The sequence below is a fragment of the Opisthorchis viverrini genome (genome assembly GCF_000715545.1).
Source record: "Opisthorchis viverrini unplaced genomic scaffold opera_v5_3, whole genome shotgun sequence".
Taxonomy (NCBI): domain Eukaryota; kingdom Metazoa; phylum Platyhelminthes; class Trematoda; order Opisthorchiida; family Opisthorchiidae; genus Opisthorchis; species Opisthorchis viverrini.
In genome coordinates, this window is record NW_008751659.1 from 2,466,443 (window position 1) to 2,478,408 (window position 11,966).

The window sequence follows — 11,966 nt, forward strand, 5'->3', positions numbered from 1 at the left end:
TTCATCTATCGAGGGTGAGTTATTTCTCCCGAATACCATTCGACGTACTTCAGAATTGCTGATCCGGTGTTCCCACCAGATTCGGGCAATGCTCCGAAGACATCGATGGTCAAACACTGAGTCTTTTGACGTCCTCGGCGCGCAGCGGCCAGGTTTCTGATCCATATAGTAATATGGAGCGCACCGCAGCATTGTAAACTCGACCCTTGACAGAGAAGCTGGTGTCTTCTAGATGTCTTCTTCTAAATTGGAAGGAAGGTATGCCAACGAACCGAAGTCGGTGGTACTCGTGTTGCCAGTTTCCTCTCAGGTTGTTTGACCGTGCTGGATATGCACCAGTACCAACTCGACCCTTGACAGAGAAGCTGGTGTCTTCTAGATGTCTTCTTCTAAATATACTGGAAGGTATGCCAACGAACCGAAGTCGGTGGTACTCGTGTTGCCAGTTTCCTCTCAGGTTGTTTGACCGTGCTGGATATGTAAACACCAGTACCGGGCTTTCTACATCTTCAGTTGTCTTCTGTGGCTACTCTTAAATAACTTGTTGTGGTCGCAAAACAACTAACGTTGGTGGGGGTTTAATTGTCCGCCGATTGCGGCGGGTTTGTCTCAAACGTCTCGCCATCTACCAACGTCACATCGGGGCGTTGTGGAGTGCACCAGTTCAGATGCGTCGCGCCTGCATATGTACAGCCATCTACTACAACGCCCAACCTAACAACGTGCTCCTTATCACCAAATCAGTGTTGCTGTCAACAATAAGGATGGTTGTGCAAGAGCAACAAGCAAGGCGAGGATCGGTGTTCTGTTAGGAAGAAGCAGTCCGCTGGTCACTGAAATTAATCGATCCAATAATTCCTTTCGTGAAGCAAGTAACATCCACAAAAACGGCATTCTCCATCCTAGCATGGCAATGAATTTCTGAATCCCACAGAAGTATGACACCTGGGGATTTCGTAGCGTCTACACCCTTATAGGAAACCACGGAGTTGGCATCTTTGATTGACCTTTTATCACTTGCGAGTTATTGTGCTATATCTGGTTTTGAACTGAACCTATACTCTCCATAGTGCAGTCAGCGGCTATTGCAATTCCTAAAGTGCTACTGTCCCCTGACACGTAACGTGCACAGGAACATGATGTAGACCCATGTAAAAACGTCCTCAGTACTATCTAGCTTGACTTCACTACTAAAACGTATGTTATGGAAGTGCTGTGTGTAAAAGTAGTCTCCAATGCTGGTAGGCAGCTGCAATTTCTGCCCATAACTTTAGCAACCTTAGGTAATGCGCCACTAAAGTCCTCTGGCTTGTGTTCTAGGTTTTTAATTTCGTTTTTACTGCTATCCTGTCACGAAGAGATAGGGCCTTACCTCGGTGTGACGGTTTGTGCATTCCCATAACCTACTGAGCTATACTGAAAAGTGCACATGTGGCGGTCAATGAACCTGTCACACCAGCTTGGTCACTGGGTACAGGTCTGACTAACACAGCCTCCTGGTCCTCTAGGTTGATGTTTGGAACATGTGTGGCGACTTACTCCTTAAACATTTGGGCTGCCATGATGGTCTTAGGCCAACCAGCACTGTCTTGCGGTTAGGCTTTCAAGTGAAAGACTTTAGTTAAGGACCCTGAGCGTCCTCCCGTCTAGGTCTGGACTCCCTGGCAGTACCTCAGCACACATAAAACAGTGAATTACACATTTACGGATAGTCTCATGCCACATCAACCGTTACTTGGTGCCACCAGATGGGTCGCTTTACTTGCAGTACACAGCAAGATGGGTAAGTAAAGCAGACGATTGCTGAAGCCTTTATTTTTCTTCTTTTTCGTGTTCGTTCTTCCTCAATTCCCGCCGTTGCTAGTGACATTCTTGAAGACTGACAGATCCGTTCACCGCCCATTGTCGTTAGCCGAAATAGCTACAGTTGACTCGGTCGCCACGGCCATAGCCACTTCGAAATCATCGTTCAAACCCCATCAACTTCTCGCTGCTGTTTACGCAGCTCTGGTGATGTCCGTTGATAGTCGTCTCTGTGTGGTTCGTTTGAGAACGTCTGTAAGAGTATTCCGTAGACGCGCCGATAATCGCTGTCTGTTCATCGTCTCTGCTTGCACTCAAACGACGATAGATCTGATAAACTCAAACACAGATTTTACGGTGCATTGAGTGCTTTCTTACGGCGGGCCAAGGGCCCATGCGGTTGCCGTGGGCATGAATAGACAAGTGTGGAGAATTAACGCTGCTGACGCTTAAATGGGCGGTTGTTTAGGAGTGGAATCCTAATGCACTGACAACGATAAGCTTATTCTGCTGACCACAGTGCAGTGCTAATTTCCGAAACATCCGAAGCCGCTTGACAACATCGCGTCCCGCGTATGCGAGCCAGCGTTCGATGCGGATAGGCTAAACTGCCACCAGCTATAGATGACGTCGTTCAGTTACGGATAGTTGGTCATTTTGGAACACCAATTTGTTTTCGGATCACGCGCTTGTTCGTTGCTGCTTCTTGTTACACTTTTAAGGACTTCACAGAATACCTGATAATCGAAGAACTCTCGGACGCCGATTTGAAACAAGTCAAGCAGCACCACCTGGTGAAATCCGTTTTGGACAATGCCGCTTATGATTTTGGCTTTTACGGGAAGGTACTGTTCACAACCCTGCAAGATGCTTGGTGCTGGGGTTGTGGAATGATTCATCTAAATAGACTTTGGCTCTACATCTCGAAGCTATGCCACCTCTAGAGGAACCGCCAAACCTCAGGTAAAAAGACCACCTGTGCGACTACAGATAGTTATTGGATCCAGAATGCTGAAGCGTTGAAGAAGACGAGATACCGTTAATGTGTCAAAGTAGCTTTTTGACGGACGGGGAGCCTCTGTTGCATTGCTACCTACTTGGACGACCTCATCGTTATGTTTTCAACCGCTACGAACTGTGGCAGCGCCTTAATTAGGTGATTAGTCCTATTCAGGAGTACTGTTTCAAAGTGCGCTGACAAAATGTAGTCAATGAAGTATCTTGGCTTTATTAATGACGAACATGGCCGCTGACCAGACCCGAAGAACATCGACGCCATCAAACGTATGCCAGCACCCACAGACGTGAAGTTCCTCAGGTCTTACCTCGGTCACGGCAGCCATTACAGTTGTTTTCTACCTGCCATGCATCGCCTCCGAGATTCAATAAACTAGCTACTCACCAAGGAGAAGTGGATTGGTCAGACGAACCAACGCGCTCCTGAACCTGTCAAATCCATGCTGAGTTCCGATTTGCTACTCACCCACTATGATCTATCGATGGAAACCGTTGTGGCGTTCGGTGCTTCGAATATAGTAAACAATTAATAACTTTTAAGCTGTAGCAGCCTTTCGGAGCCTAGCTAACATGCCACCCGAAGGAAGCTCGTCGGCTGGGATACTGCCAGGTTGCCCAAGCCTAGCCGGAAATCGAGATGCAGATGTAGGGCTCAAACCACGGACCTTCCGATTACAATATCCATGCTATAACTACTAAGCCATCTCGCCTCTTACTTTGAAATATGGAATTAACTCAGTGATTTTGCATGTATTTCCAAGCCGCAACCCAAAAGCCATTTGACATGCGGCCAGGTCAGCCGAGCGCAACTACAGTCGTATAGAGGAAGGTTTGGCGACCGGATTTGCCGTCAAAAAGTTTCGCAAAATGTTCTATGGTCATCAGTTCACCAAACTGACCGATCACAATTCCCTCTTTACTGTGTTTAGCTCGAACAAAGGAATCCCGGCATATACTGCCAACTGTCCCCAGCGATAGACCACTCTGCTTCTGGGATATGACTTCAAGATCAAGTAACAGTCCACCACCAGCCCTTGACAAGTCGACACACTGTTGTGATTTATTCATTCAAGTAGGCCAGGACCAGAAGATACTGTAGTCGCAACAACCGCCTTGGAATTGGATGTTAACTGAATTTCATCCGAAGCGGTCCCCATTCTCCTAGTGACTGTCGATATCGTCCACCAGGCTACCGACGGAGACCTTGTGCTGCAGCAGATCATCGAACATCACCGCCATCAGTGGACGCGTACCTGCCCAAAAGACTAACAGACCTTACTTCAACCAGCGTGACGCACTATTACCAGTCGATGGATACCTTTCATTTTCGGAAGGCGTTATCATCTCAAAGGAGTTACAACCAGCCGTCCTGAATCAGTTTCATAAAGTTAGTCTGGGAACAAATAGGATGAAAACCCTTCCTCAGAGTTACGTCTAAAAGCCTTCGATGGACTTCCAGATTGAGAAAAGTCCCCAAATCTTGTCTGCGGTGTGGTGAAGCATCCAAGGCACCGTTAAAACCGACCTACGGTCGTGATGGAAACCAACCGAACTCTGGCCTCGTCTTCACATTGACTATGCGGGTCCAGTTGGTGGCCAACACTGGTCGGGGTGGATGCCAACAGCAAAGGGTCGGAAATTTATCCAGTTAACAACCCCATAACTGCTTACAGTCCTCGAAATCCGATAATTGCTCAGTCGCTTTGGATCACCAGAGTAAAAATCTGACAATGGTAGTCAGTTCACACCGTGGGTGTTCACAGAGTTTTGTCTGGAGTATGGCGTAAACCATGTGCGCTCGCAGGCGATTCATCTACAGTCGGACGGCCAGGCGGAATGCTTCGTTGAAACCTGCACTTTAGAAGTCCAGATGGGGAGTACCACCGGTTCCTTCTAGCATATTGAGCGACGCCAAACCCAAATCGCCTGATGGAGCGTCACCAGCAGAGGCAGTGCTTCGGCGTAAGCTTAGAAAACCGCACGACATTATCCCGCCACAGAAAAGGCAGTTTAGTCACAAAAACTCAACCGGCATCATACAGCAACCTTGCGCTCCTGCAGCGAAGGCCATAGCGTTTGTTTACGACTTCAGCGGAAGACACCTTCAGTGGATTCAAGGGCAAGCCTTCGGCAGTGTGATAACGTGTTCTACGAGATTCGAATTGTCCCAGCCAAGTGGATATGGCACAAAAAACTGGTCGGCAGATGAGCAAGTCATTTCCACAGGGCAGGGTGATTCAAGCCCGGGAAATTCCTTCAGGAAATTTTCTGATTTCGGCACCATTCAGTCGGAGGACCAGCCCGAGCACGCATTACAACCACGGTGCCGGACGGATATGATCCGTAAACCAGTGACGCAAATACAAGTGTGGTGTACGGTGTCTGCCATTGCGGTTGATTTATATACAAGTATTAGTGATGTACAACCTTGCTTACTGGGCTTCATTTCATGAGATTTGTTTCCTTCCGCAGAAACCGTCGTGAACACTTGATTTGGAGAATCACTGTCCCCTGGTGCATCCATGGCGTGCATACTACAGCAAACAAACCCAAAGCTCCGAAGCTACGTCGACAAACTTCAAGGCGGAATAGGACGTAATTTCACAGCGACAACGCTGTACCGCTCGCGTTTAGGCGCTGCTACGGCCGAGAAGTGTATGCCGCATCAGATTGGCCAAAAGTTCTGGCCGCTTGCTTCCGAGCTCCGATTGGTCGAAACCCCGTCGAACGCTACCAAGCTGGAGTTGGCTAAATTAGGAGTGAAGAACTGTAGTAGCCGCTTCAATAAGTCAGATAGTTTGTGCGTGTTCGTGTCAGTCTGTCAATCTACTACAGATCTAGCATGTGACTGTAGTAGCTGACTGGATGCACTTCCGATTTGTGTGTTCATTCTTCAATGCATCAGAGAAATATTTGCGGGCTGGCTGGACCTGTTATTTTAGCGTTTGCCTAGCAGATACAAGGCGGGCCTGATAAGCCGCATGTGTCTCATTTACATGTATTCCGATTTAATTTGAATTTATTGCCCCAATAAAAAGGTCATTTTTAAAAATTTATTAATTATCATGAATCCGTGAATCCTTGATAATTAATGTTTCCCTGGGTCATGGTAATAACCTTATGACGACATCTGACCACAACATCCCCTAGACCAGGAGGTTTTGTTCTCAAACATAGATTCAAGACTTCTCCCAGAACCGCCTCCTCAAGAACGCGTATCTTCCTCGACCAACTCAAACATGGACGTGCATATGGACCGCATAGGAAATTCGCAAGGTCGACGGGGTGCACAAAGTCGAACGGAATAGCGTTCGTTCAAGAGGATTCCCAGTCTTTGTAGGGCATTTGCACTTTTTCCCAAATCCGTCGTGTTTAGAGAGAAAGTCTCGCGCCAAAACAAGGCATTTTCCTGCATGCATGTTCAAGCTGAATAGGGGGAAATACACCATACAAAGAGCCTTGCTATAGATTCATTTTGTTTAAAATAATATTTATTCATGAATAATGGTGCTTTTTCAGTATGAAGGATGCCCTGACATGCCTGGAAATCATCATATGAACGAATGGGGTTATATTAAGCATACATAGAACATCATTTTTGCACTTATTATTTGTCAGAAAACCCATCACCACGGACACCCTCGAACTAGATTGATATTCACGCGAGGATTTCGCCAACACTTGTAGAAGATGAAATTTTCCAGTGCGTTGGTGCCGAATGGGGTCTTTTCAGGGATCCTAAAAAGCGTCGCTCAATTTGGCAAAGAACTTAACCTTCTATGTCTCAGTCGCCCGATGGGAGCAACCGTAATTTCACATGGAAAGAAGTAATTTGGACGTGAATCTATCGATCACATAGCCTAGGTAGGTACAAGCCTACTAGCATAGCCGGAGCCTGCGCAAAGTGATGAAAGGCATTTCGCATCGTGCAATCTTCAGTCGCCATACTGAGAAACTTCTGCAATCTTCAACAGAGTGCGAATTACCCCGAAGCCAATATTCCATGACGAACATGTCCGTATTTATTGACAAATGAACCCTGCCTAAAAACGGGCAAATTGTATCGGATGCAATATTTTTCCGAATTAACAAAGAAATTCGAGTCCCGGTTTTCCTCACTACAAACTCGATTTTGTGTAACTAAATTTTAAATTTTCGCTGGCTTAGGCAAAGAAATTCGAGTCCCGGATTTCCTCACTACAAACTCGATTTTGTGAAACTAAATTTTAAATTCTACGCTGGCTTAGGAAGTCCCTGTCAAATTGAACATTTGGAGCAGAAGTCAGCTCAACCGGCTCTTTTTCCAGCTCCACACCTGGTCTACGTTGATGACCTTCTGGATGGGCTATCAAGACCATTTCTGCTTTTCATGTACGATATGATACCCTGAAGTTCCAATATCAGTGACATCAAACGGACGTTGAAACATGCTCAGCAAATCACGTATTGCTGAACAGTCAGAGTCAGCCTGTGAAAAAGCACCGATACGGAAATGTGGCAGAGCACACCGTTTTCAAACGTCATTCTTCTGCTCATTTTCCCCTTACTTTGAACTTTCGGCATCTGTACGTGATTTACTGTAAAGTTTACAGTCCTCCATAACCATTTTAAATATTTTGGGGTTTCAGCTTCTTCGGTATCATCAGGGTGTTCCCTGCACTCTTATTCTTCGTGCTTGCCAACTCAGTGAGTGTTTGGCTGTCCGACCATCGAGAGATATTACATATAAATGCTTCGCTTTTCCAAATGACAATGCGGTTACCTATGCCCCACGGTCGCACATTTTGACTAATGAAACTTCCTACCTAACATTCGTTCTCAACATACCCTATGGAAATCCGCTGCCAGTTTGAGTTTCCTAATAAATCACCGCATTTCTAAAGGATGTATGCAATGTATGACAAGATACAGTATGGAATTATCTGCTAAGAGGAGATTGCTGTTCGAAGAACAGATTCTAGAGGAAATTGTGATGACTGAGTTGCCCCGGAGCGCACGCTAATAAAAAAGAAATGGCACGCTATAGACTACGAATTGAAGACGTGAATACGGTTCGGTTGGATCGATGAACGCAGAATCCACCGAACAATCACTGAATGCCTTCAACTTGTTCAGTGGGTCATTGTTAAGCATCACTGGTTTCCCAAAAATGAGCTGTAATCATCCTCGGTTGACGCTCAATGGTAAGACAAACGCTCTGATAGCTCCTGCACTTTCAGATCAGCTGCCCTGGCTAAATACTGAGGGATAGTATACTGGGTCGCGCGCAAGATTAACAGAGATTATGAAAGTTGAGATGGTTGTTTTACGCGTACATTGACTGGTTTGGATGAAATGTATTCAATGGCCATGCGCGCTATCATTATAATTGACTTAGTATAGTTCACCTAGGTCAGGTCTACGGGTGCACTCAATCAAATCACCTGAACTCAAAAGCTTCAGCATAAGAGGGTCGTCCTGAGGAGGCAGAACGAAAGCTATTATTATATTTAATTTGACACATCACTCTTCTTACCTGGTTTCGTTTACCTTTGATAATACCCCGCGTTCTGTCGAAGGCACAGTACGGGCGCTAAATGAATTATGCATTCAGTTATCTTCAGATTCCGCCAGGCTAGGTGAGTAGTCCCGGAAGCAATCAGGTGGCTTCAAAATGAAACAATAATATTGGGCTTGCCCAGCTGGCTGGTTGCATGTCGCCGTCATAGTCATAAGCACAGTCGAATAAACCAAGACTGATATCACTTGTTAGTGCTCAGCTTTTCCTCATTTTGTGCATCGATAAAATCCGTTGGTGTCGCAGCGTATCTTGGGGCCATTATATATATTTTTACCGGGAAATCGTCAATCGTAGTTAATGGAGTTGCCAGGTGATTGATACAACCGACCTGAAAGCGACAAACAGGTCAGATTGGTGCTGCCTATTAGGCTTTTCGCATTTGCATTCAGGTCCCGATCCACCGGTGATTGTCGAAGCATTCGCGTCACTAGAGGGGCGGTTAGTGGCAGTAGGGCACGATGGCGCAATGCAACAGTTTGAGCACCCATGGATGTTTCACCTCACCACTACACAAGGTTTCTACCCGTCGTGTATGCGGGTGGCAAACCAGCAGGTAGTCATGACCGCGGCTTGTGCATTACCAAAGAGCTTTAACTAACAGGCATTTTAGCCAGTAGAGAGTAGGCCAGGCCAAACTTTCGCACTCTCAGATTGCAACGGTTATAAAAACGTCTGTAAACATTCGAGTCTGCCATTCTTATCTAAAATTAGCCACCGGTGGCTAGATAAACGTGGCGTGCAAACATGGCCAACGATGGCAGATAGTCGCCCACTTCGGGTATACACGCCAGGACATAAAACAGATACTTCAAAAACCATCGTTTTACACGTTACACGGAAGCTTTTCCAGTCTCTTATGAAGATTAGGGTCTCATTAATCATCACTTTTGACAACAACAGCCTTCGTTTACACAAAACTGCCGAGACCATCCAAAAACAAGGGCGGCCTAAACCGAAACGAGAGTGTCCTAAATCTCCAAGTCACACTTCTGTATGGATTGTACCAGGAGTCCCATTATAATACCTCTTTAATTTTCCCTGCTGGCACTTATATCACGAGATCTGCAGCTGAAGATGGCCAATTGGCACTACATCTTTGGGGCATCCTAATTTCGACTGTGCCCAAAATTGAACCCAGTCTCCACCGAACGTTCTACAGCCGACCATGGTTAACATAAACACCAGTCCCTGAGAAACGTCATCTTCATTCCAGTTGATGTTTCAACCATCATTGGACCCCTGAAACTTTCGCGCTCGCAGTCGGTATCCTTTCACCCTTTATTCATTGAAACGAAGAAGTTATCGCATTATTTGGCCTGAGTGTGAGATTTCCCCCCCAGATGATGAAAATTCAAAATCCAGAATCATCTTGAATCGGGATCCGTACTGACTCTTTCCAACGGCATGGGAATCCTTCGGGTCCCTGCTCTGATGTGGGAATGACAGTGTGGAGCAGAAACCCGCTAAACAGGTCATTCGCAGGTACAAATGATATAGATAAGCGGCAGCAAAGCTTTCTGACCCGGAGGCCAGTTGAGGGTCACCTAGTTCGCTTAGTTGACTTCTACACTGTTGATAGTGGTGCCACGTACTTCATCCTGGTAAACCAACTGAATATCGAAAATACCCGGCTTAAAATCCTGTGATCTCAAAGCATAGAACCGGTTAGTTGTGCTAAACGCACGACCTAGATGTCCTATTAGACAAGTAGCGTGCATTTTATTCAACGACGATCGGTCAGTAATAATTGTGGGGATAACGAATTCCATGAAATTCGCCTGCATCCGTTCAGTGGTCGCAACTGTGCGGTGACTAACTTATTGAAGTAGGCGTGGGCAGACAGTATAGAGGATTATACCGTGGTTCTAGAAGAAATTAACGGTAAATCGTGAGGAAAATTAACAGAAAGCTTGACTGCAACTCGCTCAGGTAGCAAAGCATGATGGCACGGAAAGGACGGTGTGTTATCGGACAAATTAAACGGTACGAAAATTGCCCACCTATTCAATCCTTATAAAATGAACTTTGCTTTTCGCCAAAAAAACAGGACTTTGACGCTGTGTCTCTCTTCCACCAAGTCCCAGCAAATGTCCTGCCAACGGTCCATCTCTTTCTAGCGTTCGTAGTTAACGGAAAGAGAGAGCGAATAACTTAATCCAAAGTAGTGGCTTTACTTCGTCATTTCCCATCACGTCATATCATGGGTCGTCGAAGCACGTTTTCAAGGAGTGTGCTTCATGTAACATGGAGGATAGAGACGACAATTTTGAGAAATGTCTGCGACTTAAATTTGCTCTGTAATCACCCTTGGATTAAGTTGCATGGTAATGATTGAGCGAGTTAGCGTCGCACACCAAATATTTGCTCCCACATTCCAACCCACTCTCCTGCCGCCTCCACCGCATAATACTGGGTGTCAGAAAACTGTGGCAATGACAGATTTAGCTGAATTAAATTTTCCTACGTGGTCTTTCCCTTCATTTTGACTTCATACCACATGGTGAGCTCTGAATTATTTTCCGTCTTTTTAAGTTCCTCGAATCCCAAAGCGAGTCTCGTTCCTTCCCTACTGTCAGAAAATGTCGCTCCTGATTTCCTATTCAATAATGTTGACCCCTGAATATTCTCTCTAAAAGCTTCATAATTGCTCACATTTTGTCAAGGAGCATATTACGGAGTGTTCAGCGCAATGTTTTATCAAAGGCCAAATCATTTCATTCCCGGGTTTACCCACGTCAACGGAGTTGTAGGGTAACAGTAATAGTAGATCGTCCTTTTCCAGATGTATGGTCACTTTGGAAATTCATCTAGTTAAGCAAGAGCAGAATGAACCGGACGGGGCATGTGGGCTGGACTTGACCTAAAATATCCCGACACCAAAAAACGGTATCGGGCTCACCTAGGTTAACGCGGTCGCCTACACAAACAAAAGCCTATAATTTTGCGAATAATTCATCATACTAACTACCAAGTAGTCTCCGAACGGATCATAGCTGAAGAAACGTTAGGCGCCGAACTAGTGACACGTCGTATACACGTGATAATTGATATGGTTGTTGTAGTTTACAAGGCCTTACCGCTTTATGACAACGCACTTGGCGACCACGGATATGAAGTAAAATATAATTACTCCTTAGTCCCTGCCCTTCTTGAGGATTGGTCCGAAAGTATCTAGAGTTCGACTCCGGAAACTGGAGACGCTCATGTGCGGCAAGATGACATGCCATGTTCAAGACAGAGTCATTAGCACAGAATGCTGTAGTAAAAATAAGCAGATAGCCCGCGCGTATGATGGCACCGTGACGCGTCACTAATATATTGTGTAGACATACTCAGGGGCCCCAGAAGAAAGGTTGAGCGCAAGCCAGCTACAGATTTCCTGTAACCAACTTCCGTTCCAACGTTGGAAAGTCCCCGAGTGGCAAATGATGTGCGGTATACGGCCACTGCTATTAATAAGAATTTTATAATGACCATGACGGCCGTTATTATGAGATCGTGATAACCTGCCTTCTTTCGAAACGCTATGGTGGGCTTGAGAATCAAGAAAAAATGCCTCCAGAAAGGAGCATTAAACCGAATCCGC

The 11,966-nt window shown here is 45.8% G+C and overlaps 2 protein-coding genes across 2 annotated transcripts in view; one reads left to right on the forward strand and one right to left on the reverse strand.

The window, feature by feature from the left end:
• The window catches only part of T265_00333 (hypothetical protein), a gene marked incomplete at both ends in the record, with an annotated part of 6,730 nt that extends 6,488 nt beyond the window's left edge, over positions 1-242 (reverse strand). The window contains one exon of the mRNA XM_009164078.1: positions 77-242. Within this exon, the coding sequence (XP_009162342.1) occupies positions 77-192 (116 nt within the window). The remainder of the gene's footprint in view (positions 1-76) is intronic.
• Positions 243-5,342: 5,100 nt separating this feature from the next.
• T265_00334 (hypothetical protein) overlaps positions 5,343-11,966 on the forward strand; it is a gene marked incomplete at both ends in the record, with an annotated part of 12,936 nt that continues 6,312 nt past the window's right edge. The window contains 2 exons of the mRNA XM_009164079.1: positions 5,343-5,616; positions 8,770-8,818. Coding sequence (XP_009162343.1) covers positions 5,343-5,616; positions 8,770-8,818 — 323 coding nt within the window. The remainder of the gene's footprint in view (positions 5,617-8,769; positions 8,819-11,966) is intronic.